Genomic DNA, 25,193 nt, shown 5'->3' with positions numbered 1-25,193 from the left:
CGTGGGGCGTACCTGGGACACACCTGGGCACACCCGGGGCACACCTGTGCACACCTGTAACACACCTGGGCACACCTGTGACACATCTGGGCACACACCTGGACACACCTGGACACACCCGGGGCACACCCAGGCACACCTGTGGCAGGTACGCGCTGCGGCGGGCACGGGCCGCGCTGTTCCGGCTGCGCTCGGAAGGTTCTATCGCCGACAGCGCGGCGGGCATGTCGCGACATGCGACAGCGACAGGGAGGGAGAGGAAGGACGGGGCTCGGACCTCCCGCCCCGCCAGGGGGCGCCCGCCGGGGCGGCAGCGCGGTGATGACGCGCTTCCGGGCGATGACGTCAGAGGCAGCATGGCGGCGGCGGAGAAGGCGCAGCGCTACGAGGCGTTCGTCAGCGACGTCCTGCAGCGCGACCTGAGGTAAGCGACGCCATGTCGCGACAGAAACCCCGCCCCCCGCGACAGCCCGGCCCTCCCCTCAGCGCTGGGGCCACGCCCCCTTCCGTTTAAACCCCGCCCCCGCATAATGACGGCGTGTTGTCGGCCACGCCCATCACGCGGAGGCCACGCCCTCTTCCTGACCACGCCTCTCTCTTTGTGAATAACAAGAGTGTTGCGGCCACGCCCATTCACGCAGAGACCACGCCCTTTTCATGGCCACGCCTCCTCTGCCTCAAATTCTCATTTGCATAATAACCGCGTGTTGTGGCCACGCCCTTTCACGCTGAGGCCACGCCCCGTTCAACTCCGCATAACGTGCCCACGCCCATTCATTATGAGACCACGCCCACTTCATGGCCGCGCCCCTTTGAATGATAACAACGTGTCGTGACCACGCCCATTCACCCGAAGCCACGCCCGGCTCCAGACCACGCCCCTCCCTGCATAACAAACAAGTTGTGGCCGCGCCGTTCGCGGGGACCACGCCCATTCAGTGGCCACGCCCCCTCATTGTGACCGCGCCCGTTCCCCGTCACGCCCCGCCCCCGGGAGGCCCCGCCCCTCGGAGGCCCCGCCCCCGGGAGGCCCCGCCCCTGGGAGGCCCCGCCCCCGGAGGCCCCGCCCCTGACAGCGCCCCCTGCAGGCGGGTGCAGGAGCAGCGCGACGCCGTCTTCGAGCAGCAGGCGCAGGTGCTGCAGCTGCGCTCCGCCCTCGCCCGCCTCCAGGTGGGCGGGGCCTGCGAGGGGGCGGGGCTTGTGGAGGGGGCGTGGCCGGGGCCTGGGGGGGAATGGGGGGGTCTGGGGGGGTTGTGGGGTGGGGTTGGGGGGGATTTGGGGGGTGTTTGGGGGGATTTGGGGGATTTTGGGGGGATTTGGGGGGTCTCATGGGGGGTTAGGTGGGATTATGGGGGGTGTTTGGGGGTCTCGTGGGGGGATTTTGGGGAGATTTGTGGGGATTTGGGGGTGATTGGGGAGGATTTGGGGAATTTTGGGAAGGTTTGTGGGGTCTCAAGGGGGGTTATTTGGGATTCGGGGGGGTGGGGGAATTTTTGGGGGTCTTGTGGGGGAATTTGGGGTTGATTGGAGGGATTTGGGGGGGCTCATGGGGGGTTAGGTGGGATTTGGGGGGGTGGAGGAGATGTTTGGGGGTCTTGTGGGGGGATTTTGGGGAGATTTGGGGGGATTTGTGGGGTCTCAGGGGGCTTAGGTGGGATTTGGGGGGCGGGGGGGATGTTTTCAGGTCTAATGGGGGATTTGGGGGTGATTAGGGGGGGTTTCAGGGGATTTGGGGGTCTTTTGGGGGGTTTGGAGGTAATTGGGGGATCTTGAGGGGGGATTAGGGGAGATTTGGGGGGTTGGGGGGATTTGGGGGGGTAATTGGGGGTCTCTGGGGAGATTTGGGGCCTTTTCGATGGGATTTGAATTGTATTTGGGGGGTTCCGGGGGTGCTTGGGGGTCCCCGGGGGTCTTTGGGGTCTCTGTGTGACCCCGGGGGTCCCGGGGGGGGTTTTGGGGTCCCCAGGACGCCGACGCCCCCCTGCACACCCAGGTGGATCTCGGCTGCAATTTCTTCGTCAGCGCCGAAGTGTGAGTGGGGCTGGGACCCCAAAATCCTCCTGAGACCCCCAAAAACCTCCTGAGACCTCCAAAAACCTCTTGAGACCCCCAAAAAGCTCCTTCAGGTCCCCCAAAAATCTCCTGAGACCTCCAAAACCTCTTGAGATCCCCAAAAACCTCCTCAGGTCCCCCAAAATCCTCCTGAGACCCCCAAAAACCTCCAGAGACCTCCAAAAACCTCCTCATACTCACCCAAAACCTCTTCAGACCCCTTGAAAACATCCTGACACTCCCCAAAACCTTCTGAGACCCCCAAAAGTCTTCTCAGACACCCCCAAAATCTCCTTAGACCCCCCAAAACCTCCTCAGACCCCCCTAAACCTGTTCCGACCCCCCAAAACTTTTTCAGACCCCCCAAAACCTTCTCAGACCGCTCAAAGATCTTCTCAGACCCCCTAAAACCTCCTCAGACCCCCCAAAACCTCCTCAGCCCCCCCAAAACTCACCCCTTGACCACTGCAGGGACCCCAAACCTCCCCCAAGTGACCCCAAAACTCCTGGGGACCAACCTGGGAACCTTTGGGACCCCAATCCCCTTTTAGGACGATTCCCACTCCCCCCAAAACTCCCTCTGAGCTCCCAAAGCCCCCTGGGGACCCCATAAATCCCCTCAGTTGGATTCCCCCTGGGTGTCCACGCCCCCCAGGACACCCCAAACCCCCCCGAGGGTCCCCCCTGACCCCGTTTTTCCCTGGCTGTGCCCCCAGCCCGGACCCCCCGGCGCGTTTTCGTGGCTCTGGGTTTCGGGTTCTTCGCGGAGCTGACGCTGCCCGAGGCCCTGCGGCACCTGGGAGCGCCGCAGCTCGCTCCTGCAGAGGTGAGACCCCGGCCACGCCCCCTGGCCACGCCCCCAGACACGCCCCCCCAGACACGCCCACACCGCCTGGATACGCCCCGTGGTGCTGGGCATGGACCCGCAGTCATTCTGCCTTGGCCACGCCCCTTTTGCCATAAGCCACGCCTATTTTGAGGTCACACCCATTGAGGACACACCCTATCAAGCCACGCCCACCATGCCACGCCCTATCCTGTGTTTGGGGTGGGAGGAGGTGCCCACTCCCCATCCGGACCACACCCACTTAGGCCACGCCCCTTGAGAAGAGCCACGCCCCCATTCCCACAGCTTTTGGGGTGGAGAGAGGTGCCCACGCCCCTTTGGGACCACACCCGCTTAGGCCACGCCCCTTTGTGCTCGCCTGGGGTCACAGACCGTGCCAATGTGCAAACCCCGCCCCCTTTGGCCACACCTATCCCATAAAAGGAGATCGCATCCCCACCCCATGACCAAAAAAGGAGTGCTGTTCATCAGGCCACGCCCACGCTCCACAGGCCACACCCACACCATAAAAGGAAGACATCCCCATTTTTTTATAACCCAAAATTGTGTGGCCTTGCCATGCCAATCATCAGGCCACACCCACACAGGAGACCCCACCCATCCTATGCCACTTCTTCCAAAGCCCCGCCCCTCAAGCCCCACCCTCTCAAGCCCCGCCCCCTCAAGCCCCGCCCCTTCCAGGCTCAGCGATTCCCTGACGCGCGACGGGGCCAAGATCCGCGCCCACATCCGCCTGGTGCTGGAGGTAACCCCGCCCCCTCCCCCGGCCACGCCCCCTCACCTGCTGGCCACGCCCCCTCCCCTGCTGGCCCCGCCCCCCACGCTCTGCCCCTCCCCCAGGGCCTGCGGGAGCTGCAGGGGCTGCAGGAGCCCCCCGTGACCTCTGACCCCTGAGGGAGCCGCCCACCTGTGCTGGCCACGCCCCCTCACCTGGGAGTAAACCTGGAGTAGAGCGGGGCTGGGGCACCTGGAGTAACCTGGGAGTAACCCGGGAGTAAAGAGGAGTTTGTACACTTGGATGTAACCTGGGAGTAAAATGGAGTTTTTATACCTTGGTGTGACCTGTGTGTAAATATGGAGTAACTTGGGAGTAAACTTGGAGTAAAGTAGAGCTTTTACACCTGGCTGTAACCTGGAGGTAAATACGGAGTAAAGACGAGTTTTTACACCTTGGAGTAAAATGGAGTTTTTATACCTTGGAGTAAACTGTGTGTAAATGTGGAGTTTTTACACTTGGGAGTAACCTGGGAGTAAATACAGAGTAAAGAGGAGCTTTTACACCTTTGAGTAAAATGGAGTTTTTATGCCTTGGAGTAACCTGTGTGTAAAGTTGGAGTAAAATGGAATTTTTATGCCTGGGAGTAATCTGGGTGTAAATACGGAGTAAAATGGAGTTTTTACACCTTGGACTAAACCTGGAGTAAAGCGGAGCTTGTATATCTGGGAGTAAACTATGTGTAAATATGGAGTAAAGCGGAGTTTTTACACCTGGGAGTAACCTGTGTGTAGACCTGGAGTAAAGCAGAGTTTTTACATCTTGGAGTAAGCTGTGTGTAAACCTGGAGTAAAGCAGATTTTTTACACCTTGGAGTAATGTGTGTGTAAAGGTGAAGTGGGGGACGGGAGGGAGCTGGGAGTAACCCCGGAGTAGTTTATGAGTAAACTGTGAGGGCCCTGTCAGCAGGGGGGAGGGTCCTGGGAATAACCCTGGAGTAACCCTGGAGTACCTGGAGTAAGCCTGGAGTGACTGCAGGGCAGTAGTGGAGTAACCTGTGGGTAAACTTGGAGTAACCCCTGAGTAACCTCGAAGTACCCCTGGAACACCCTGTTCTAATGCTGGAGTATCCCCGGAGTAACTCCTGAGTAAGCTTGGAGTAACCCCAGAGTAAGCTCGGAGTAATCCCTGAGTAACCCCAGAGTATCCTCGGAGCAGCCCCGTCCATCTCCAGGCTGCGGAGTAAACCTGGAGTAACCCTGGAGTCCAAAAAGGGGCGGAGCCTCTTTGTCTTTGTCCCCTCCCCCTCGCTCTGGGGGGCGGGGCAAATGGGGAGGGGCGGGGCTGGCACAGATGGGGTTGGGGGAGGGGTCTCCAGGCCGGCGGTGACGTCACTGCAGCTGGGGGCTCCCCGAAGGGAATCCCCGCCCCCATTTCTCCGCTGGGGATTTGGGGGAGGGTCCCAAACAGTCCCCGCCCCCCAAGACCCCTCCCCACACTTAGGGGGCGTGTCCTCATAAGCCCCGCCCCTTTCTCCCCTTCCCTCTCCTTTCCCACCCTTTGCGCTGACGTCACCGGCACTTAGCTCCGCCTCTTCAGCGCTTGTCCCGCCCCACAGTGACGTCACCCGCCGCATAGCCCCGCCCCTCCAGCGCGTTCTCCCGCCCCTCACGCTAATGTCACTCACCGCTTAGCCCCGCCCCTCCGTCTCTATCGCACCGCCCCCCGCGCTGACGTCACGCAGCCCCGCCCCCGCCGCCATCTTGCGCCGCCGCCGCCGCCGCTCCCGCCGCTCCCGCCCGGCCCGGCCCGGCCCGGCCCCACCGGAGCCCGCGCGGGGTCGGGCCCGGCCCCGCCATGGCCGAGGATTTCTGGGAGGCTCCGCGCCGCTGAGCCGGTAACGGAACCGCCGGGACCCCGGGGAGCACCGGGAACCCCCCGGGATCCCCCCGGAACCCCCCGGGATCCCCCCGGGATCTCCCGGAGCCGCGGCCGCTGTGAGGGCAGCGGGGGGGGAGGGGGGGGGAGGAGGCCACGCCCACTCGGGGCACGCGCTGCACCGGGGGGGAGGGAGGGGGCTACCGGGGGGGGGGAGATGGGGAGGGGCCAGATGTGCCCAGGTGTGCCCAGGTGTGCCCGGGTGTGCCCAGGTGTGCCCAGGTGTGCCCGGGTGTGAGGGGGGTGCCAGGTGTGCCCATGGCCCGGGTGTGCAGGGGGCGCCCAGCGGTGCCCAGCTGTGCCCGGGTGTACCCAGGTGTGCCCGGGTGTGCAGGGGGCGCCCAGGTGTGCAGGGTGGCCCCTGGTGTGCCCAGGTGTGCCACGGCTCAGGTGTGCAGTGACCCCGAGCTGTGCCCAGCTGTGTCCAGGTGTGCAGGGCACTCGGGGTTACAGCGCCCCCAGGTGTGCCCAGGTGTGCAGTGTGGCCCCAGGTGTGCGGTGACCCCAGCTGTGCCCAGGTGTGCAGTGTGGCCCCAGCTGTGCCAGCTGTGCCAGCTGTGCCCGGCCCGCTGTCGCGCAGGGCAGGGCCATGGACCGGATGAAGAAGATCAAGCGGCAGCTGTCGATGACGCTGCGGGGCGGCCGCGCCCCCGACAAGGGCCTGGGGGACCCCCGCGACGGCGCCGGCAGCGACAGCGGTGAGCGCTGGCCCTTTAAGGGGAGCCCCGCCCCCTCGGAGCGAGCCCCGCCCCCCCCAAAATGGGAGCTGGCCCTTTAAGGCGGCGCGGGTTGGGGGTGCCTGGCCCTTTAAGAAGATGGGGGCAGGGTCGGGGGTGCCTGGCCCTTTAAAAGCCTTGGGGGTGGCGGGAAGGAAATTGAGGGGTGCCTGTCCCTTTAAGAGGGTTCTTGTAGCTTTAAGTGGTCGCTGTCCCTTTAAGAAGGTGCCTGTCCCTTTAAGAGCTTTGGTGGTGGTGGGGGGCAGAAGGGAAATTGAGGGTGCCTGTCGCTTTAAGAGGTCGGCTGTCCCTTTAAGGAGGCAGAGGGAGCACAGTTTTGGGGTGCCTGTCCCTTTAAGAGGACGCCTGTCCCTTTAAGAAGCCGGGGGGGGCACATTTTGAGGTGTCTGTCCCTTTACCAAGTTGGGTGGGTGCAGTTTTGTGGTGCCTGTCCCTTTAAGAAGGTACCTGGCCTTTTTACAGTGTGCCTGTCCCTTTAAGAAGGTGGGGGGGCACATTTTGGGGTGCCTGTCCCTTTAAGAGGGTGCCTGTCCCTTTAAGAAGCCGGGGTGGCACAGTTTTGGGGTGCCTGTCCCTTTAAGAGTGTGCCTGTCCCTTTAAGAAGCTGGGGGGGGCACATTTTGGGGTGCCTGTCCCTTTAAGAAGCTGGAGGGGAGGGTCACAGTTTTGAGGTACCTGTCCCTTTAAGAGGGTGCCTGTCCCTTTAAGAAGCTGGGGGGGGCACATTTTGGGGTGCCTGTCCCTTTAAGAAGCCGAGGGTGGCACAGTTTTTGGGGTGCCTGTCCCTTTAAGACCCCCCCATCAGGACACGGCCCCTTTAAGAGCCGGGGGTCCCCTCCTGTCCCCCCCCCCGTGTCCCCCCAGGCTCCTTCCGTGTCCCCCCCTCCCCATCTGTCCCCTGCCCCCCCCGTGTCCGTCCATCTGTCCCCGTGTCCTGTCCCCCGCGCCCCCCCAGGTGCCACCACCTGGCCCCGCTGCCGCCCCCCCCGCGCTGTCCCCGTGCCACCTCTGTGTCCCCAAATGGGGGGGGGGGGGCACAGTGTGGCACCCTGGGGACCTCTGGGGACACCGGGGGGGTTTGGGGGGGTCCCTGAGGTTTGGGGGGCTCCTGGGGACACTGGGGGAGTCCTTGGGGACATCGTGGGGGGGACATCAGGGGCGTTATGGGGTGTCCTTTGGGGGTCCCTTGATTTCGAGGGGGGCTTGGGGGTCCTTGGGGACATTGGGGGGTCCTTGGGGACATTGGGGGGGGTCCCTGGGGTTTGGGGGTGTCCTTTGGGGGGTTTTTGGGCACCTTGGGGGGTCCTTGGGGATCCTGGGGGGCTCCTGGGGACACTGGGGGGTCCTTGGGGACAATTGGGGGTCCCTGGGATTTGGGGTTGTCCTTTGAGGGGGTTCTTGGGGACATTGGGGGGGTCCCTGGGGGGATTTTGGGGGGGTCCCTTGAGGTTTGGGGGTCCCTGGGGTTTGGGGACCCCCTTTGAGAGGATCCTTGGGGACATTGAGGGGGACACTGGGGACATTGGGGAGGTCCCTGGTGGTTTGGGGTGTCCTTTGGGGGATTTTTGGGGACACGGGGGGGGTCCTTGGGGACCCTGGGGGGGTCCCTTGGGGACAACTGGGGGTCTCTGGGGTTTTGGGGTGTCCTTTGAGGGGTTTTTGGGGACACTGAGGGGGGACATCGGGGGGTTATGGGGTGTCCTTTGGGGATCCCTTGGTTTTGGGGGGCTGTTTGGGGGTCTTGGGGATGTTAAGGGGGGTCCTTGGGGACACTGGGGGGTCCTTGGGGACATTGGGGGGGTCCCTGGGGGGATTTTGGGGGGGGTCCCTTGAGGTTTGGAGGTCCCTGGGGTCTGGGGACCCCCTTTGAGGGGGTCCTTGGGGGCACTGGGGGGTCCTTGGGGACATTGGGGGGTCCTTGGGGGGGGCTTTGGGGACAGCCTGGGGACACTGAGGAGTCCCAAGGGTTCTCTTGAGTTTGGGGTTTTTTTGGGGTGTTTTGGGGGGGGGATTTTTTGGGGTGTTTTGGGTGGGTTTTGGGGTGGTTTTTGGGTATTTTGGGATGTTTGGGGTGTTTTGGGGTCCCTGACCCCCCCGTGCCCCCAGAGCCGGGGGGGGACGAGGCCTGGATGGGGTTGGACCCAGGGGGGTGGTTTTGGGGGGATCTTTGGCGGGTTTTGGGATGTTCAGGGGTGTTTTGGGGTATTTGGGTTATTTTGGGGTGTTTTGGGGTCCCCAGAGCCGGGCGGGGACGAGGCCCGGATGGGGTCGGACGGGGAGAGCGACCCCCCCTCGGGGACATCCTCGGAGGAGGTGGCGTCACCCGTGAGGCTGCGGCAGCACCCGCGGCACGGAGCCTGCGAGGTGGGACTGGGGTACTGGGACTGGGACTGGGAGCACTGGGGGGACTGGGGGGACTGGGACTGGGATACTGGGGGGACTGGGAGCACTGGGACTGGGAGGGACTGGGGGGACTGGGGGGGACTGGGGGGACTGGGGGGACTGGGGGGACTGGGATACTGGGGGGACTGGGAGCGCTGGGACTGGGGGGACTGGGAGGGACTGGGGGGGACTGAGGGGGACTGGGGGGACTGGGAGGGACTGGGATACTGGGGGGACTGGGGGGACTGGGACTGGGGGGGACTGGGGGGGACTGGGAGGGACTGGGGGGGGGTCGGAGGAGATTGGGACTGGGAGGGCACTAGGCTGAACTGGGAGGGCACTGGTTTGAACTGGGAGCGCTGGGAGGGCACTGGTTTGAACTGGGAGCACTGGGAGGACACTGGTGTAACTGGGAGGGCACTGGTGTAACTAGGAGTGCTGGGAGGGCACTGGTGTGACTGGGAGGGCACTGGTGTGACTGGGAGGGCACTGGTGTGACTGGGAGCACTGGGAGGGCACTGGGCTGGACTGGTTGGGCACTGGTGTGACTGGGAGGGCACTGGTGTGACTGGGAGCACTGGGAGGGCACTGGTGTCACTGGTGTGACTGGTGTGACTGGTCGGGCACTGGTGTGACCGGGCGCTGGCCTGTCCCCTGTCCCTGTCCCCAGGACGTCACCAAGCGCCTGTCCCTGCCCGCTGACACCCGCCTGCCCGAGGGGGGGCTGGGGCTGCCCGGGCCCCTGAGCCGCCGCCTGCGCCGCGTCTCCCTGGTGCGTCCCAGTATAAACCAGTACAGACCAGTATGGACCAGTATAAACCAGTATAAACCAGTACGGAGGGACAGGGACTGACAATCGCTGCTCAGCGCCCCTCGGCTGCGTGGGGGAGGCTGCTGAGCCTCCTTCCCCAGTGGCTTCTGCTGCCGCTTCCCAGTATAAACCAGTGCAGACCAGTATAAACCAGTACAAATAAGTACAGACCAGTACAGACCAGTACGAACCAGTACGGACCAGTACGGACCAGTACAGACCAGTATAAACCAGTACAGACCGGTACAGACCAGTATAAACCAGTACAGACCAGTACAAACCAGTACAGACCAGTACAGAGCTGTATAATCCAGTACAAACCAGTACAGACCAGTACAGACCAGTACAGACCTGTATAAACCAGTACAAACCAGTACACACCAGTACAGATCAGTATAAACCAGTACAAACCAGTACAGACCAGTACAGACCGGTACAGACCTGTATAAACCAGTACAAACCAGTACAGACCAGTACAGACCAGTACAAACCAGTACAGACCAGTACAGACCAGTACAGACCAGTATGAACCAGTACAGACCAGTACAAACCAGTACAAACCAGTACAGACCAGTATGTACCAGTACAGACCAGTATGGACCAGTACAGACCAGTATGGACTGGTATAAACCAGTACAGACCAGTACAGACCAGTACAAACCAGTACAAACCAGTACAGACCAGTACAGACCAGTATAAACCAGTACAAACCAGTACAGACCAGTACAGACCAGTACAAACCAGTACAGACCAGTACAGACCAGTACAGACCAGTATGAACCAGTACAGACCAGTACAAACCAGTACAGACCAGTATGTACCAGTACAGACCAGTATGGACTGGTATAAACCAGTACAGACCAGTACAGACCAGTACAGGGCGGGAGGCGGGGCCCCCCGGCCCTCCCAGCGCTCCCAGTAACAGGCCCCTCTCTGCAGTCGGAAATCGGCTTCGGGAAGTTGGAGACCTACGTGAAACTGGACAAACTGGGGGAGGTGAGGCACGGGGCACCGGTGCCACCTCTGTGCCACCTGTCACCTGTGCCACCTGTCACCTGTGTCACCTGTGTCACCTGTCACCTGTCACCTGTGTGTCAGCTGTCACCTGTGTGTCACCTCTGTGCCACCTGTGCTACCTCTGTGTCACCTGTGCCACCTGTCACCTGTGTGTCACCTGTGCCACCTGCCCCCTGTGTCACCAGTGTCACCTGTCACCTGTCACCTGTGCGTCAGCTGTCACCTGTGTGTCACCTGTCACCTGTGTGTCACCTCTGTGTCACCTGTGCCACCTGTCACCTGTGTGTCACCTGTGCCACCTGCCCCCTGTGTCACCAGTGTCACCTGTGCCACCTGTGTCACTTGAGTATCACCTGTCACCTGTGTCACCAGTGTCATCTGTCACCTGTGTCGCCTGTGTTACCTGTGTATCACCTGTGTCACCTGTGTGTCGCCTGTCATCTGTGTCACTTGTCACCTGTGTCACCTGTGTGCCACCTATCACCTGTGCTGTCACCTGTGTTACCTGTGTATCACTTTTGTCACTTGTGTCGCCACTTGTGTCACCTGTCACCTGTGCCACCTGTCACCTGTGCCACCTGTGACCTGTGCCACCTGTGACCTGTGCCACCTGTCACCTGTGCCACCTGTGACCTGTGCCACCTGTCACCTGTGCCACCTGTCACCTGTGCCACCTGTCACCTGTGCCACCTGTGACCTGTGCTACCTGTCACCTGTGTCACCTCTGTGTTACTTGTCACCTGTGCCACCTGTGTGTCACTTGTCACCTGTGCTGTCACCTGTGCCGCCTGCCACCTGTGTCACCAGTGTAACCTGTGTTACCTCTGTCACCAGTGTCACTCGTGCCACCTGTGTCACCAGTGTCACCAGTGTCATTTGTCACCTGTGCCGTCTGTGTCATTTGTGCCACCTATGTGTCATCTCTGTGTCACCTGTGCCCTATTTGTGTCCCCACTGTCCTGAGGTCGCCATGCCCCAAAATCCCCAAAACCCTCCAAAATCACCCGAAATCACCTCACAATCCTTCGTGTCCCGCTGTCCCTGCTGGCCCTGCTGGCCCCTGATGATGTCCCTAATGGGTCCCCTGTCCCCAGGGCACGTACACCACAGTGTACAGGTGTCCCTGATGATGTCCCCAATGTCCCCAGTGTGTCCCCATGTCCCTGATGATGTCCCCAATGTCCCCAATGTCCCCATGTCCCCGATGGTGTCCCCATGTCCCTGATGATGTCCCCATGTCCCTGATGATGTCCCCAATGTCCCCAGTGTGTCCCCGTGTCCCCGATGATGTCCCCAATGTCCCCCTGTCCCCATGTCCCCGATGATGTCCCCATGTCCCCTGTCTCCAGGGCACGTACGCCACGGTGTACAAGGGCCGCAGCAAGCTGACCGAGAACCTGGTGGCGCTGAAGGAAATCCGGCTGGAGCACGAGGAGGGAGCGCCCTGCACGGCCATCCGCGAGGGTGGGGACACTGGGGACACCGGGGAGACACTGGGGACACTGGGGACACTGGGGGGACACTGGGGACACCGGGGGGACATTGGGGACACCGGGGAGACACAGCCTGCACGGCCATCCGCGAGGGTGGGGACACTGGGGACACTGAGGGGACACTGGGGACACCGGGGGGACACTGGGGACATTGGGGACACTGGGGGGACACCGAGGGGACACTGAGGGGACACTGAGGGGACACAGCCTGCAGGGCCATCTGCGAGGGTGGGGACACCAGGGGGACATTGGGGACACTGAGGGGACACCGGGGACACTGGGGGGACACTGGGGACATTGGGGGGACACTGGGGACACCGGGGGGACATTGGGGACACCAGGGGGACATTGGGGACATTGGGGGGACATTGGGGACACTGGGGACACCCTGGGGACACTGGGGACACCGGGGAGACACAGCCTGCACGGCCATCCACGAGGGTGGGGACACTGGGGACATTGGGGACACTGAGGGGACACTGGGGACAGCAGGGGGACGCCGGGGGTCGCTGCAGTGGGGAGGGCTCAGGGAGCTCTGGGGGTGGCTCCCACGAGGGCTGAGGCCACTGAACTCCCGTGTCCCCTCCCGTGTCCCCTCCATGTCCCCCCCGTGTCCCCTCCATGTCCCCCCCGTGTCCCCGATGTCCCCTCGGTGTCCCCTGGTGTCCCCGCAGTGTCCCTGCTGCGGGATCTCAAGCACGCCAACGTGGTGACGCTGCACGACATCGTGCACACGCCGCAGTGCCTGACGCTGGTCTTCGAGTACCTGGTGAGCCCAAATGGCCCCCAATTCACCCCAAAATCACCCCGAACTTACCCCAAAATCACCCAGAATTCACCCCAAAATTCACCTTGAAATCACCCCAAATCATCCCAAAATCACCCCAAAATCAACGCCAAAATTCACCCTGAAATCACCCTAAAATTAATCCCGAAATCCATCCTGAAATCATCTCAAATCCACCCCGAACTCACCCCAAATTCACCCCAAAATTCGCCCCGAACTCACCCCAAATTCACCCCAAAATTCGCCCCGAACTCACCCCAAATTCACCCCAAAACCCACCCAAACTCACCCCAAATTCACTCTAAAATCCACACCAAAATCACCCCAAAATCCACCCGAATTCACCCCAAATCACCCCAAAATTCACCCTGAAATCCACCCCAAAATCAACCCCAAATCACCCCAAAATCCACGCCAAAATTCACCCTGAATTCACCCCGAATCCATCCTAAAACCCACCCAAAATCCACCCAAATTCACCCCAAATCACCCTGAAATCACCCCAAAATCCACACCAAAATCACCCCAAAATCAACCCCAAATCACCCCAAAATCCGCCCTGAAATTCACCCCAAAGTCACCCCGAATTCACCCAAATCCCCCAAAATTTGGGATTTTCTGCTCTTGTCCAGGACCGGGACCTGAAGCAGTACCTGGACGATTGTGGGAACGTCATCAGCATGCACAACGTCAGGGTGGGCTCGGGGGCATTTGGGGTTTTTTGGGGTTTTTTTGGGATTTTGGGGATTTTGGGGTCATCAGCATGCACAATGTCAGGGTGGGCTCGGGGGCATTTGGGGTTTTTTGGGGTTTTTTGGGGTTTTGGGGTCATCAGCATGCACAACGTCAGGGTGGGCTCGGGGGCATTTGGGGTTTTTTGGGGTTTTTTTGGGATTTTGGGGATTTTGGGGTCATCAGCATGTACACCGTCAGGGTGGGCTCGGGGGGATTTTGGGGTTTTTTTTTGATTTTGGGGGATTTGGGGGATTTTGGAGGTTTTGGGGTCATCAGCATGCACACCGTCAGGGTGGGCTCGGGGGGATTTGGGGTTTTTTGGGATTTTGGGGGGTTTGTGGGGGATTTTGGGGTCATCAGAATTCACAACATCAGGATGAGGGGATTTTGGGGATTTTGGGAAGGATTTGGGGTCATCAGCATGCACAAAGTCAGGAATTTGGGGGGATTTTGGGGTCCTTGGTTCCTCCCAGGGAGGTTTAGGAACCAGAGAGAGACTGGAATTGTCCCTGGGTGTCCCTGGGTGTCCCTGGATGTCCCTTGGGTGTCCCTGTCTATCCCCAAATGTCCCCTCTCTGTCCTTGTCTGTCCTCTGTCTGTCCCTGAGTGTCCTCTGTCTGTCCCTGTGTGTCCCCATGTATCTCTGTCTGTCCTTGTCTGTCCCTGAATGTTCCCTAGATGTCCTGGGGTGTCCCCCTGGACGTCCCCTGGATGTCCCTTGGGTGTCCCCATGTATGTCCCCGTGTGTCCCCGGGTGTCACTGGATGTCCCCAGTCTGTCCCTGGATGTCCCCGGGTGTCCCCTGGGTATCTCTGAGGGTCCCCAGGTGTCCCCATGGATGTCCCCGAGTGTCCCTGGGTGTCCCTGGATGTCCCCTGGGTGTCCCCGGGTGTCCCCATGGATGTCCCTTGGGTGTCCCCGGGTGTCCCCTGGGTATCTCTGAGGGTCCCCTGGGTGTCCCTGTCTGTCCCTGGGTGTCCCCTGGGTATCCCCAGGTGTCCTCAGGTGTCCCTGGATGTCCCCATGGTGTCCCCTGGGTGTCCATGGTTCTCCCTGGATGTCCCTAGGTGTCCCTGTCTGTCCCTGGGTGTCTCTGGATGTCCCTTGGGTGTCCCCCCGGGTGTCCCCGGGTGTCCCCGGGTGCTGATGTCCCCTGGGGTGGGGACAGCTCTTCCTGTTCCAGCTGCTGCGGGGTTTGGCCTTCTGCCACCGCCACAAGGTCCTGCACCGCGACCTCAAACCGCAGAACCTGCTGCTGAGCCGCCGGGGCGACCTCAAACTGGCTGACTTCGGTCAGGGCACCCCAAAAACATCCCCTGGGACCCCAAAACCTCCCCTGGGACCCCAAAAACCTCCCCTGGGACCCCAAAAACCCCACCCGGGACCTCAAAACCCCATAAAACCACCAAAACCCATAAACCTTCCCAGGATCCCATAAACCTTCCCAGGACTGCTGAGCCACCGGGGGGACCTCAAACTGGCTGACTTCGGTCAGGGCACCCTAAAAATCCCACCTGCCACCCCAAAAACCTCCCCTGGGACCCCAAAAACCCCCCAAATCTCTTCAGAAATCCATAAAACCCCAAAAAAACCCATAGACCTTCCCAGGATCCCATAAACCTTCCCAGGACTGCTGAGCCGCCGGGGCGACCTCAAACTGGCTGACTTCGGTCAGGGCACCCCAAAAACATCCCCTGGGACCCCAAAAACCCCCCAAATCTCTTCAGAAATCCATAAAACCCAAAAAAAACCCATAGACGTTACCAGGATTGCTGAGCCACCGGGGGGACTTCAAACTGGCTGACTTCGGTCAGGGCACCCCAAAAACCTGACCTGAGACCCCAAAACCTGCCCTGGGACCCCAAAAACCTCCCATGGGACCCCAAAAATTCCACTGGGACCCCAAAAACATCCCCTGAGACCCCCAAAACCCCACCTGGCACCCCAAAACCTGCTCTAGGACCCCCAAAAACCTCCCCTGGGACCCCAAAACTTCCCATGGGACCCCAAAAACCCTTCAGAGCTCCACAAACTCTCCCTGAACCCCATTTCCTTTCCCCCAGCCCCATTTCCTGCCCCCCCAACCCATTTTGTGCCCCCAGCCCCATTTTGTTCCCCCTGACCCCTTTGTCCCCCCCATCCCCATTTCCTGCACCCCCAGCCCCATTTTGTACCCCTCTGACCCACTCTGTGCCCCCCCAGCCCTATTTCCTCCCCCCCAGCCCCATTCTGCCCCCCCCAGCCCCATTTTGCCCCCCTGACCCCTCTGTGCCCCCAGCCCCATTCTGCCCCCCCAGCCCCATTTTGCCCCCCTGACCCCTCTGTGCCCCCCCAGCCCCATTTCCTTTCCCCCAGCCCCATTTCCTTTCCCCCAGCCCCATTTCCTGCCCCCCCAGCCCCATTTCCTGCCCCCCAGCCCCATTTCCTGCCCCCCAGCCCCATTCTGCCCCCCCCAGCCCCATTTTGCCCCCCTGACCCCTCTGTGCCCCCAGCCCCATTCTGCCCCCCCCAGCCCCATTTCCTGCCCCCCCAGCCCCATTTTGCCCCCCCAGCCCCATTTCCTGCCCCCCAGCCCCATTTTGTGCCCCCCAGCCCCATTTCCTGCCCCCCCAGCCCCATTTCCTGCCCCCCAGCCCCATTTTGCCCCCCAGCCCCATTCTGCCCCCCTGACCCCTCTGTGCCCCCCAGCCCCATTTTGCCCCCCAGCCCCGTTCTGCCCCCCTGACCCCTCTGTGCCCCCAGCCCCATTCTGCCCCCCCCCCAGCCCCATTTCCTGCCCCCCCAGCCCCATTTTGCCCCCCTGACCCCTCTGTGCCCCCAGGCCTGGCCCGGGCCAAGTCCATCCCCACCAAGACGTTCTCCAGCGAGGTGGTGACGCTGTGGTACCGCCCGCCCGACATCCTGCTGGGCTCCACCGAGTACAGCACGCAGATCGACATGTGGTGGGCACTGGGAGGGACTGGGAGGGACTGGGATGGGCACCGGGGGCACTGGGAGGGACTGGGATATACTGGGAGGGACTGGGATGGGCACCGGGGGCACTGGGATGGACTGGGATATACTGGGAGGGACTGGGATGGGCACCGGGGGCACTGGGATATACTGGGAGGGACTGGGATGGGCACCGGGGGCACTGGGATATACTGGGAGGGACTGGGATGGGCACATCCTGCTGGGCTCCACCGAGTACAGCACCCAGATCGACATGTGGTGGGCACTGGGATGGACTGGGAGGGACTGGGATGGACTGGGAGGGACTGGGATGGGCACTGGGATGGATTGGATGGGCATTGGGGGCACTGGGGGGGGCACTGGGATGGGCACTGGGGGCACTGGGATAGACTGGGAGGGACTTTGGGATTTTGGGGGTCCCACGGGGGTAATTTTGGGGTGTTTGGGGTCTCCATGCCAGGGGGTTCAGTTTGTGATTTTGGGGGTAATTTCAGGAATAATTTTGGAGTTTTTGGTGTAATTTGGGGCGTAATTTTGGGGGTTTTTTTGGGGTCTCCGTGCCAAGGGGGTCAGTTTGTGATTTTGGGGTAATTCCAGGGATAATTTTGGAGGTAATTTTGGGGGGTTTTTTTGGGTCTCCCTGCCAGGGGGGTCGGCTGCATCTTCTCGGAGATGGTGACGGGGCGGCCGCTGTTCCCCGGGGCCACCGTGGAGGAGCAGCTGCACTTCATCTTCCGCCTGCTGGGTGGGTCTGGGGGCAAATCCGGGGGGTCTGGGGGAGATCCGGGGGGTCTGGGGGGTCTGGGGGAGATCCGGGGGGATTTGGGGCAAATCCGGGGGGTCTGGGGGAAATCTGGGGAAATGGGGGCAGATCTGGGGGGTCTGGGGGAAATCTGGGGGGATTTGGGGGAATCTGGGGGGTCTGGGGGAACCCGGGGGATCTGGGGGAAATCTGGGGTGTTTGGGGTAAATCTGGGGGGATTGGGGCAAATCCGGGGGGTCTGGGGGAAATCTGGGGGGTCTGGGGGAAATCTGGGGGGATTGGGGGAAAACTCGGGGGATTTGGGGGAAATCTGGGGGGTTTGGGAAATCTGGGGGGTCTGGGGGAAACCAGGGGGGTCTGGGGCAAATCCGGGGGGATTTGGGGCAAATCCGGGGGGTCTGGGGGAAATCTGGGGGGGTTGGGGGAAATCTGGGGGGATTTGGGGGAAATCTGGGGGGTTTGGGGCAGATCTGAGGGGATTTGGGGGAAATTTTGGGGGATTGGGGGCAAATCCAGGGAGGTTTGGGGTAAATCTGGGGAGCTTGGGGGAAATCCAAGGGGTTTTGGGATCCATCTGGGAGATTTGGGGCAAATCCAGGAGAATTTGGGCAAATCCTGGTATAAATTGAGCAAATCCGGGGGGGGTGGAGCAAATCTGGGGGGTTTTGGGGCAAATCTGAGGGGTTTGAGGCAAATCTGGGGGGATTTGGGGACAAATCTGGGGCGTTTGGGAAAAATCCGGGGGGTTTTGGGCAAATCTGGGGGGTTTTGGGGGAAATGCGGGGGGATTTGGGGCAAAGCTGGGCAGGATTGGGGTCAAATCTGGGGAATTTGAGGCAAATCCGGGGGGGTTTGGGGCAATCTGGGGGTGCTGACCCCTGTCCCCCCCCCCCGTGTCCCCCTCAGGGACCCCGACGGAGGAGACGTGGCCGGGCATCGGTGCCAACGCCGAGTTCCGGGCACACAAATACCCCCTGTACCCCCCCCGAGGGGGCTGCGGCAGCACGCGCCACGGTCAGGGACACGGCGGGGACACGGGGGGGACACGGGGGGGGACACGGGGGGGACACGGGGGGGGACACGGGGTGGCACCTGGCCCGGGGGTGGCACACGGGGAGGCACCTGTCCCATAGAATGTCACCTGTCCTGTGGGGTGGCACATGGGGGTGGCACCTGGGCCGGGGGTGGCACACGGGGTGGCACCTGTCCTGTGGGGTGGTTTCTGTCCTTTGGGGTGGCACCTGTCCCGTGGAGTGGCACCTGGGCCAGGGGTGGCACCTGTCCTTTGCGGTGGCACCTGTCCTGTGGGGTGGCACGTGTCCTGTGGGGTGGCACCTGGCCCGGGGGGTGGCACGCGGGGTGGCACGTGTCCTCTGTGTTGGTTTCTGTCCTTTGGGGGTGGCACCTGTCCCATAGAATGTCACCTGTGCCATGGGATGGCACCTGGGCCAAGGGTGGCACCTGTCCCATAGTGGTGGCACTGTCCCCTGGGGTGGCAGCTGTGTCATAGACTGGCACCTGTCCCATAGGGGTGGCACCTGTCCCACAGTGGTCACACGTTGTCCCTTGTGGTGGCATCTGTCCTTTGAGGGTGACGCCTGCCATGGGGTGGCACCTGTCCCATAGAATGGCACCTGTCCCCTGGTGTCACTGTCCCCAGTGTCACTGTCCCTGGGTGTCACTGTCCCCCATGGGTGTCACTGTCCCCTGGGTGTCACTCTCCCATGGGTGTCACTGTCCCCTGGGTGTCACTGTCCCCATGGGTGTCACTCTCCCATGGGTGTCACTGTCCCTGGGTGTCACTGTCCCCATGGGTGTCACTCTCCCATGGGTGTCACTGTCCCATGGGTGTCACTGTCCCTGGGTGTCATTGTCCCCATGGGTGTCACTCTCCCATGGGTGTCATTGTCCCTGGGTGTCACTGTCCCCTGGGTGTCACTGTCCCCATGGGTGTCACTCTCCCATGGGTGTCACTGTCCCTGGGTGTCACTGTCCCCATGGGTGTCACTCTCCCATGGGTGTCACTCTCCCATGGGTGTCACTGTCCCTGGGTGTCACTCTCCCATGGGTGTCACTCTCCCCTGGGTGTCACTGTCCCCCTGGGTGTCACTCTCCCCTGGGGTGTCACTGTCCCCTGGGTGTCACTCTCCCCTGGGTGTCACAGGGTGTCACTCTCCCATGGGTGTCACTGTCCCTGGGTGTCCCCTGGGTGTCACTCTCCCATGGGTGTCACTGTCCCTGGGTGTCACTGTCCCTCTGTCCCCAGGCTGGACCAGGACGGCGCCGATCTCCTGGGGCAGCTGCTGCAGGTGAGCTGGGCGTGGCCTGCGCTGGCCCCGCCCCTTTGGCCACACCCCCAAGCGACCACACCCTCCCCACCCCTCCCCCACGGGCGTGGCTCCCGGGAGGGGGCGGGGAAGCAGCCACGCCCCTTTGGTGGGCGTGGCTGGGGTTTGGCCAGCCACGCCCCTCTGTGGGCGTGTCCCACGAGCGGGCGTGGCCTGACGGGGCGGGGCAGTTCGAGGGGGCGGCGGCGGCTGCCGGCGGCGGAGGCCATGGGACACGCCTTCTTCAGCTGCCTGGGGTGCCGCGCGTCAGCGCCCTGCCCGACAGTGAGTGGGCGGGGCCGGGGGGCGGGGCCGGGGGCGGGGCTTGCGGGGGGTGTGGCACTGGGGTGGGGGTTTATGTGGGTGGGGCACTGTGTGGGAGGGGCCTTGTTGTGGGGCGTGGCATTGGGGAGGAGTTTTCTGTGGGTGTGGCAGTGGGCGGGGGCTTCACATGGATGTGATGCCTGGGCGGGGCTTCATGTGGGTGTGGCCCTGGGGGTGGAGCTTCGTGTGGGTGTGGCACTGGGTGAGACTTTGGGTGTGGGGCATTCTGTGGGTGTGGCACTGGGGGTGGGGCTTCACATGGGTGTGGCACTGGGGCGGGGCTTTGCATGGTGCGGCACTGGGTGTGGCACTGGGGGCGGGGCTTTATGTGGGTGTGGCACTGGGGTGGGGTTTTTACATGGGTGGGGCATTGGAGGAGGAGCTTCTGTGGGTGTGGCAGTGGGCAGGGCTTCACATGCGTGTGGCACTGTGGGCGGGGGCTTTGTGTGGGTGTGGCACTGTGGGCGGGGCTCCACATGGGTGTGGCACTGGGAGGGTAGTGAAAGTGGGGAGGGTTTTTAGGGTGGGGCACTGGGATGGGCGTGGCACGGGAGGTGGAGCTTCATATGGGAGTGGCAAATGGGGCAGGGCTTCACATGGGTGGGGTACTGGGGCAGGGCTTCTATGGGTGTGGCCCTTAGGCGGGGTTTCACTTTGATGTTGGGGGTGGGGCTTCACGTGGGTGGGGCATTGAGTGGGTGTGGCTTTGGGGGCGGGGCTTTTCTGGGTGTGGTTCTTCCACGGGTGGAGCTGTGCTGTGGGTGGGGCTATGCAAATAAGGGGTGTGGTTTTCCAGGGGGTGTGGCTTGTGCTGACCACACCCCGATTGTGTCCCCGCCCCCAGCCACGTCCATCTTCGCGCTGAAGGAGATCCAGCTGCAGAAGGAGCCGGGGCTGCGCTCGGGGCCGCTGCCCCCCACGGGTGAGACCCCAAAATCCTGAACCCCAAAATCCTGATCCCCAAAAACCCCCTGAACCCCAAAAACCTGAACCCCAAAAACCCCCTGAACCCCAAAAAACCTGAACCCCAAAAACCTGAACCCCAAAAACCCCCTGAACCCCAAAAACCCTGAACCCCAAAAACCCCCTGAACCCCAAAAACCTGAACCCCAAAAACCTGAACCCCAAAATCCTGATCCCCAAAAACCTGAACCCCAAAAACCCCTGAACCCCAAAAACCTGAACCCCAAAACACCTGAATCCCATGGGTGAGACCCCAAAATCCTGAACCCCAAAAAACCCCCTGAACCCTAACCCTGAACCCCAAAAACCTGAGCCCCAAAATCCTGAACCTCAAAAACCCTGAACCCAAATCCTGAAACCCCAAAACACCCAAACCCTGAACCCCAAGAACCCCGAACCCCAAAAACCCTCTGAACCCCAAAATCCTGAAACCCAAAACCACCCAAATCCCAAATCCTGAACCTCGAAAACACCTTGACCCCGTGGATGAGGCCCCAAAAACCCTGACCCCAAAAACCTGATCCCGAAAAACCCCATGAACCCAAACCCTGAACCCCAAAACCCCGAACCCCAAAACCACCCAAATTCCAAATCCCGAACCCCAAAACCCTAAACCCAAATCCCGAACCCCAAAACCCTAAACCCAAATCCTGAACCCCAAAAACACCGAAACCCAAATCCTGAACCCCCAAAAACCTCTAAACCCCAAAAACCTGACCCCCAAAAACCCCTGAACCCCAAAAACCTGAACCCCCAAAGCACCTAAATCCCAAATCTTGAACTCCAAAAACTCTTGAAGCCCAAAAACCCCCTGACCACACACCCTGAACCCCAAAAAACCCCTAAACCCAAAACCCCCTGAACCCAAATCCTGAACCCCAGAACCCCAAAAATGCCCTGAACCCCAAAACCTGGGCTCCAAAAACCTCCTGAACCCCAAAAATACCCAAGCCCCAAAAATCTCCTCAACCTGGACCCCAAAACTCCTGAACCCCCACCCTGCCCCCACAGCTCAGGTGGGTGATTTTGGGGTTTTTTGAGGTGATTTTGGGGTTTTTTGAGGTGATTTTGGGGGTTTTTTTTTGAGGTGATTTTGGGTTTTTTTGAGGTGATTTTGGGGTTTTTTGAGGTGATTTTGTTTTGGTTTTTTTTGAGGTGATTTTGGGGTTTTTGGGGGGTGTTGTGGGGTAATTTTGATGTTGGTTTTGGTATTTTTGAGGTGATTTTGGGGGTTTTTCGAGGTGGTTTTGGAGTTTTTTTGGGGGTGATTTTGGGGGCTTTTTTTGGGGTGGTTTTGGGGTTTTTTTTTGGGTTTTCTGACCCTCTTTTTCTCTGCGAGGTTCTTCCGCCTTCCGGGTGCTTGACACCGAGTTCTGATGTTGAGCAGGTGAGGCCCCCCCCAAAATCTGGGATGAGCCCCCCCAAATTTGAGATGAGCTCCCCAAAATCCGGATCAGCCTCCCCAAAATCTGGGATCAGCTCCCCCAAAATTCAGGATCAGCTGCCCCCAAAATTTGGGATCAGGCCCCAAAAATCTGGAATCAGTCCCCCCGAAATGTGGGATCAGACCCCCAAAAATTTTGGATCAGCCCCCCCAAAATCTGGAATCAGCTTTCCCCAAAATTTGGGATCTGCCCCTAAAAATCTGGGATCAGCTCCCCAAAATCCAGGATCAGCTCCCCCCAAAATTTGGGATCTGCCCCCAAAAATCTGGGATCAGCCCCCCCAAAATCCAGGATCCCAAAACCGGGGGGGTGGGGCAGCATCTTGGGAAATGAACCCCCCAAAAAAAACCCCAAAAAAAGAGAAAATCCCAAAAATAAAATGATAAAAATTTAGGAGACCCCCCCTGGAATTGGGACCCCCCAAAAACGGAGCAGCCCCACCTTAAATTCGGGGTTCAGACCCCCCCCAAAATTTCGGGGAGGGGTCCCTGAAAAGGGAGGGATGAATTTGGGGAGGGGGTTTCGTCTTTTTGGGGTCCCCTTTTAACTCCTTCCTCTCCCCACAGCGCCCGGACTGCTGCTGCGCCCCCAGGACCCCCCAGATTTGGGGCTGGGGTCCCCCCAAAAAACTCCACAACGTCGGGGACGCCCCAAAACTCCTCGGGGGGGGGTCCTTGGACAGCAGACCCCCCCCCAAATCCCCCCTCCCCCATCTGAGGAACTGCTGCTGGATTTTGGGGGGGGGGTTCACGTGGGACCCCCATTCTGGGGGGGTCTGGGGGGGATTTGGGTCCCCCCCGTTTTTTGGGGTCCCCTCCCCATTTTTGGGGTCCCCCCCATTTTTTTGGGGGGGTCTCCCCCCCCGGTTTACGTCGAGTTTTATTTTTTCAAGGCAATATTATAAATCAGAGTCTATATCGGCCCCTCCCCCCGGGGGCGGGGCCTGAGGGGGAGTGGGGGAGGGGCGCTTACTCGGAGCTTACTCGGGCTTTACTCCAGGGGTTACTCGGGGCTGCGGCGTCTCCTGGGAGGGTTCCCCACGAGGCTGGGCCCTGGTTACTCTGGGGATACTCCAGGGTTACTCAGACTTTACTCCAAGGCTGGGCCCAGGTTACTCCAGGGTTACTTTGGGGTTACTCATACTTTACTCCAGGGTTACTCAGACTTTACTCCAAGGTTGCCCCAGGGTTACTCCACGGTTATTCCGGGGTTACTCAGACTTTACTCCAAGGCTGGGCCCAGGTTACTCTGACTTTACTCCAACTTTACTCCAAGGCTGGACCTGCTTCACTCCATTGTTACTCTGTGGTTACTCCAGGATTACTACAACTCTACTCCATGGTTACTCAGACTTTCCTCCAAGGTTGGGCCCAGGTTACTCCAGGGTTACTCCAGGGTTACTCAGACTTTACTCCAAGGCAGCTCAGGCCCAGCTCTGGGCCACCCCTGCCCTACTCCAGGGTTACTCCTCAGCCGTTCTCTGCTCCTGCTCTCGGTTACTCCTGAGTTACTCCTGAGTTACTCCTGAGTTACTCCAGGTTCTCAGAGCCTGCTCAGGACTTGATTCCTACTCAGACTTTACTCCTGAGTTACTCACAGCCAGGGCGGGGCCTTTACTCAGCTCTTACTCGGGCTCCTCCTGGAGATCCTCACTCCGCGTTTACTCCAAGTTTACTCCGAGCTTACTCAGCCTTTGAGGTACTTGGACCTGCAGGCAGAACTTACTCCAGGCTTACTCCAGACTTACTCAGCTCCTTACTCCGGCCTTGCTCAGCTCCCCCTTTTTGGGTTGTTTTCGGTCCTTTTGCGCTACTCACACCTTACTCAGCCCTTACTCAGCCCTTACTCCGGGTGCTTTGCTCCTCTTGGCCTTTGCTCCGCCCTTACTCCGCCCTTACTCCGAGCTTACTCAGCCTCTATTCAGAGGTCATTCAGCCTTTACTTGGATGTTACTCAGCCCTTACTCAGCCTTTACTCCGAGGTTACTCCGGCCTTGCATGGCCCCCGCCCCTCAGGGCTGGGGTTACTCCCCCTTTACTCAGCCCCTCCCCCGCCTGCCCAGCCCCTCCCCCCGCTACTCAGAGGTTGCTCAGACTTTACTCACACCTTACTCAGCCCCGCTCGCCGCGCTGCTCCAGCCTTCACTCCGAGGATACTCCGAGGATACTTCACAGATACTCACCCTTTACACTCAGCTCTTACTCCGAGGTTACTCCAAGGTTACTCCGAGGTTACTCAGACCCTGAGGGGCTGAGCAGACGCTACTCCAGGGTTACTCCCACTTCACTCCAGGCTGACACGTTACTCCGGGGTTACTCCCACTTTACTCCGAGGTGACACTTTGAGGTGACGCTTACTCCGAGGTGAAAGTTTTACTCCGGGGTTACTCACACTTTACTCTGAGGTTACTCTCACGTTACTCCAGGCTGACACTTTACTCCAGGGTTACTCCGGGGTTACTCCGAGGTGTTGTTTCACCCCAGGGTTACTCTCACCTTACTCTGAGGTTACTCCGAGGTTCCTGCCCCTCCCCCAGCCTCACTCAGGACCGCCCCTCCCCCCCCCGGCCGTGGGGGCGGGGCCTGGCTCTGCGGGGGGCGGAGTCTCCGTGGCCCCGCCCCCAGGTCGGGAGGGGGGAGGGGCCCCAGACCGCAATGGGGGAGGGGGGGGAGGGGCACGGAGCCGGCGGGGGGAGGGGCGGGGCGAGCCCCACCTCCTTTATGACGTCACGGGGGGGAGGGGGAAGGGGCGGGGCCGCGGCGTTTCTGTAACGGGACCGGACCATTAAAACCTCCCCGGGAGCGGCGTGAGCGTTTGTGACCCCAAAGCGCCCCCGGCGCCCCAAAACCGCCCCGTGAGAGCCCCGGGACCCCAAAACCCCCCCGGGGACCCCAAAACCCCCCCA

At 60.9% G+C, this 25,193-nt stretch overlaps 2 protein-coding genes across 2 annotated transcripts; both read left to right on the top strand.

The window, feature by feature from the left end:
• The first annotated feature begins 308 nt into the window (after nt 1-308).
• UXT (ubiquitously expressed prefoldin like chaperone) lies at nt 309-4,482 on the top strand. The gene is given in 8 exon segments (XM_064406405.1): nt 309-424; nt 1,089-1,170; nt 1,967-2,031; nt 2,769-2,775; nt 2,777-2,851; nt 2,853-2,878; nt 3,581-3,644; nt 3,740-4,482. Coding segments are annotated over 8 exon segments (441 nt in total). The 5' UTR covers nt 309-356; the 3' UTR covers nt 3,794-4,482.
• Nucleotides 4,483-5,348: 866 nt separating this feature from the next.
• LOC135292170 (cyclin-dependent kinase 16-like) lies at nt 5,349-24,363 on the top strand. Its single transcript, XM_064406402.1, is given in 18 exon segments — nt 5,349-5,511; nt 6,133-6,250; nt 8,529-8,653; nt 9,342-9,443; nt 10,422-10,478; nt 11,849-11,963; nt 12,667-12,761; nt 13,412-13,474; nt 14,683-14,806; nt 16,336-16,456; nt 17,114-17,211; nt 18,136-18,209; nt 18,212-18,243; nt 19,496-19,814; nt 19,817-19,841; nt 20,725-20,802; nt 22,183-22,230; nt 22,855-24,363. Coding segments are annotated over 16 exon segments (1,575 nt in total). The 5' UTR covers nt 5,349-5,511; nt 6,133-6,141; the 3' UTR covers nt 22,221-22,230; nt 22,855-24,363.
• Nucleotides 24,364-25,193: the final 830 nt, after the last annotated feature.

Source organism: Passer domesticus, unplaced genomic scaffold, assembly GCF_036417665.1.
Source record: "Passer domesticus isolate bPasDom1 unplaced genomic scaffold, bPasDom1.hap1 HAP1_SCAFFOLD_225, whole genome shotgun sequence".
NCBI lineage: Eukaryota > Metazoa > Chordata > Aves > Passeriformes > Passeridae > Passer > Passer domesticus.
The sequence above is the reverse complement of the archived record's forward strand: the minus strand, read 5'-3'. Positions and strand labels throughout refer to the sequence as shown.